At 35.4% G+C, this 4,079-nt stretch overlaps 1 protein-coding gene across 1 annotated transcript; it reads right to left on the bottom strand.

Moving 5' to 3' along the window:
* Positions 1-2,454: 2,454 nt before the first annotated feature.
* LOC145130920 (uncharacterized) lies at positions 2,455-3,840 on the bottom strand. Its single transcript, XM_079065672.1, has one exon. It carries the CDS (start codon positions 3,838-3,840, stop codon positions 2,455-2,457), a length of 1,386 nt encoding a protein of 461 aa, XP_078921798.1.
* Positions 3,841-4,079: the final 239 nt, after the last annotated feature.

The raw sequence follows: 4,079 nt of genomic DNA, 5'->3' as shown, positions 1-4,079 counted from the left end.
TCCGGCTGCTCCCAAAGCACTGCTCCACTTGAATTATCTGAAATTGACATAAAAACATGAGCAGTACGGGAATTCAAACGAAAGACATGAGCTGAACATTATTTAAACAAATGACATGCAAATGTACAAAATATGATGCTAAAATGATAATAAAAACTACCCTACAAGATGCATTAAATAGCATCTAACAAATCTCTCCAAGCTTAAACCTTACTTGCCCTCAAGTAAGAAAAAGATAAAACATTATAAACAAATGGAAAGATGTAGATGACCTAATAAGAATTTAAAATAAAATAAAAAGAAAACTTAAACTAAAGTACTTTACTTTTTTTTTGTTCACATGATCAAATTTCACAACGAGGAAGCTCCATTGAAATCACTACCTAGATAACAGTCTCAAAACCTTATATTAACTATTCAGATTTCATATTTAATAAGTTAAACCATGCTTGAGCAAATAATTTTTACGCCGAATTAAATTTGTGAAAACAATGTATTTTTTAAAAATAATTTCACGAAAATTCGTTTATAAAAACTTAGCTTGACCAACTCCTCCTTTTTTCCGAACTCGTCCAGTAAACGCGGTAAGCTCCATTATGGACAGAAAATCCAAGCTTACCCCTATGATTCCACTATCGAGGGATCAATCTCATTATACCACACATCTTCTTCGTCTTGATCAACTCTTCAAATTTCACTTGCTTGCTTCTTGATTTCGACTTGAACTTGACTTGGATTTGACTTTGAATTGCAGATTTCTTCAAGTTGCTTGACGTACCATTTCTAACATATATATTGACTGGGCGCGGATTTTACTTTGAGGCCCACCATATCTTCAATACTTCATAAATGATAATAAATTGTGTATAACAAGTGTTACCTCCCAACCTCAAAAGGCGTAGAAACTATAGGGTTCAGTACTTCAAGGAATGATCAGGGTTATCCAATCTAGGTTCTTTTTAAGACATTCAAGAAAACTATTTTCAAAACACTGTTCGTTTTTCCATCCCACACTTCCATTGTAAAAATTATCTGACTCTTATGTTGGTTCATATTGAAAACTTTTAAAACACTTGAAAAGATAATTCTTAAAATTGATTGTAATGAGACAGTTATTTTCGGTAACTATCACACTTCATCTTAACAAAGCTATCGAATGTAAAAAGATATCCACATCTCATGTAAATTTAATTTTTTGAATTTGATATGCAGAAAATAAAAATAACTAGAAATAAGAATCTTTTTAGGTTTTTTTATGAATGCAGAAAAGATAAAAACAGAAAATAAAATATTTTTAGATTTTTCAGATTTCTTATATGCAAATGCAATAGAATAAAATGGTAAAATAAAAATAGAATTGAAAATTTTGAATGAAAAACTAAAAAATTAAAAATTTTAACAAAAAAATGCAATTTTTTTTACACTAACCCCCTCCCCAAGCTTAAATGATGCATTGTCCTCAATGCTCAGAGAGGAATGAACAACTCAATAAAGAATATAAAAGCAAAAGGGTGAAGCTAGGAAAGAATGTACCTGATAAGTTTGCAGAAATCTGATTTTGACGATGAATGTTGACGAAAAATCTAGATTTCAGCAACTTTATCGATCCTCTGATTTCCCCAAGCTTGCTTGGGACTGCAACAATCTCTTTATTAAAAGCGAAGAAAAACTAAAAACTACTCATCGGGTTGCCTCCCGAAAATCCGCCCATTTTTAAAGTCGTTGGCTCGACTTTGCCCAACCAGATTATTAACTGGTGTGGTTGGGACTTCTTTGAAGCTCAACTCTTTTTCTTGTAACTCCAGATCCCTTCAAATATGGAAAGATGAGTGGATTTGGAACTTGTTCAGCAAAATGAAAAGAATTCAGATTGTCTTCAACTAAGCTTTGCAGATTTTCAAACTTCTTCCTCTTTCTGATCTTCTTCTTTTTCCCATAAGTCTTCTCTTCCTTTTCTTCAAACTTTCTACTTTTCAGATTCGTATCTGAAATCACCTCAACAGAAATCATCACTTTTTCATTTTCTCCTTCCAAAAGTTTGTTTCTTTTCAACTCCATCTCAACCCCTTTAGATAACTTCTTTTCAGATTTATCAGGTTCTACTAATTCCTTTTCAACAACCAAGATCCCTCCTTTGTTTTCCCCAAGCTTATCTTCAGCCAGCTCCCCTGATACGTATGATAAATTCCTGTCTGCAAATTTTTCTTGCACAGAGACAAATTTTTCTTGCACAGAGAAATTAGAAAACTCATAGCAACCCTCAGACAAAGGACTGTTGGTACCCATATAATTGACAAAAATATTTTCAGAAGGAACATTATCATCATTAATTTGAAATTTAACCACTTCCTCATCAAACTCCATTGAAATCATTCCATGAAAAACATCAATTTTCGTTTTTGCAGTTTTCATAAAACGTCTTCCCAAAATAATAGAGTTTGTATCTGAAGTGTCCTAGTTTCCCATGTCCAAAATGTAAAAATCAGCGGGAAAAATCAGATTATCCACTTGGACAAGAACATCTTCCTGCACACCTTTTGGGTGTACTGTCGAGTGGTCAGCCAACTGTATAATTGTCCCGATCTTTTGTAAAGTTCCCATTTTTAATTTTTCAAAAACAGAATAGGGAAGGACATTGATTGAAGCTCCTAGATCAAGCATGGCTTTTGGAAAATCAAGGTTCCTCAATTTACAAGGAACTGAGAAAATCCCCGGATCCTTGCACTTTGGAGGCAAATCTTTTTGCAAAATTAAAGAAATATTTTTGCCAACTTTTAAAATTTCATTAAATTTCAGTTTTTTCTTTGAAACGCATAATTCTTTTAAAAACTTAGCATAACAAGGAATGTGTTTTATAACATCAAGTAACGGGATATTTACCTCAACTTTGCGAAAAAATTCCGTGATGTTTTCATCCTCTCTTTCGCGCTTCGTATTCTTCAGTCTTGATGGGAATGGAGGTAAGGGCTTATATTCTTTCAGATCTGGCTTCACTGGTGTTGGAGTTTCTTTTTCTGTCCCATCCACATTTCCTTCTTCCACCAGAACTTCTTCACATTCTTCATCGGCTTTATTTTCTGGTTCAGATAAGATCGGGCCTTCATAAGTCTTTCCGCTTCTCCAGGAAATAGCACTCACATTGTGCTTTGGATTGTTTTTTGTATGCCCTGGTAGCTTTCCTTGAGATTCAAGTCGACCCAAAGAAGTGGCAAGTTGAGACACTTGTTGTTCCAGATTTTTGATGCTTGCTCTAGTTTCTGTCTGGAATGCTTGGGTGCTCGTGGCAAGACTCTTCACTATATCTTCTAAGGCCACACTGGAGCTACTGGGTTGCTGATTTGAAGGTTGATGCTGGAAATTCGGGTTCTGAAAGTTGGGCTGAAAGTGAGAATTTTGCTGAAAATTTGTCTGCTGAAAACCTGGTGGTGGCTGAAATTGTTGTCTTGGCTGATAGTTGTTATTCTGATAATAGTTTGGAGGCTGATTAAAGTTTTTCTGTTGCTGGTATCCTCCGAAAACTTTGACTGGAGCAACATCCTCTTGTAAAATCGGACACATATCAGTTGGATGTTCCGTCTTTAGGCAGATACCACATGGTTTCTTCGCAGCTGGTTTTTCTTTCGTCAGGAGCAGAACAACTTTCGCCAATTCAGATATCTGAGCTTCCAGATTAACATTACTGATCTCCTTGACACCCCTTGGCTGATCTCGATACCACTCATCTTTATTTCCGGAATGTTTGGACTCGATCACCAGCTTTTCGATCAACTCTCTGATTTTAGTTGGTGTCATATCACCCAAGGAACCACCATTGGAAGCATTTATCAGGTGCCTCTCCATGGGTGTCATACCTTCACAAAAGCAATTATAAAGTTGATAATCGTTGATCCCATGTTGGGGGCACCGAACCAAAAGCTTTTTGAACATTTCCCAGTAAGTGTGTAAAGCTTCTCTTTTTCCTTGTTTGATCCCAAGGATTTCTCTTCTGAGACTGAAGACTCGCATTTCCGAAAAATATTTTTCTAAAAACAATTTCGCGAGCTCGGTCCAAGAGGTGATGGAACCAGATGAGAGTTCAT

The sequence above is a fragment of the Lactuca virosa genome, chromosome 8 (genome assembly GCF_052849685.1).
Source record: "Lactuca virosa cultivar CGN04683 chromosome 8, Lactuca_virosa_CGN04683_v6, whole genome shotgun sequence".
In the NCBI taxonomy this organism is placed as follows: domain Eukaryota; kingdom Viridiplantae; phylum Streptophyta; class Magnoliopsida; order Asterales; family Asteraceae; genus Lactuca; species Lactuca virosa.
Note: the sequence above shows the minus strand (reverse complement) of the source record. Positions and strands in the feature narration are given on the sequence as shown.

Excerpts from the sequence above, each read along its gene's own strand:
- LOC145130920 (XM_079065672.1), bottom strand. The coding sequence starts at position 3,840 with ATGGAGAGGCACCTGATAAATGCTTCCAATGGTGGTTCCTTGGGTGAT.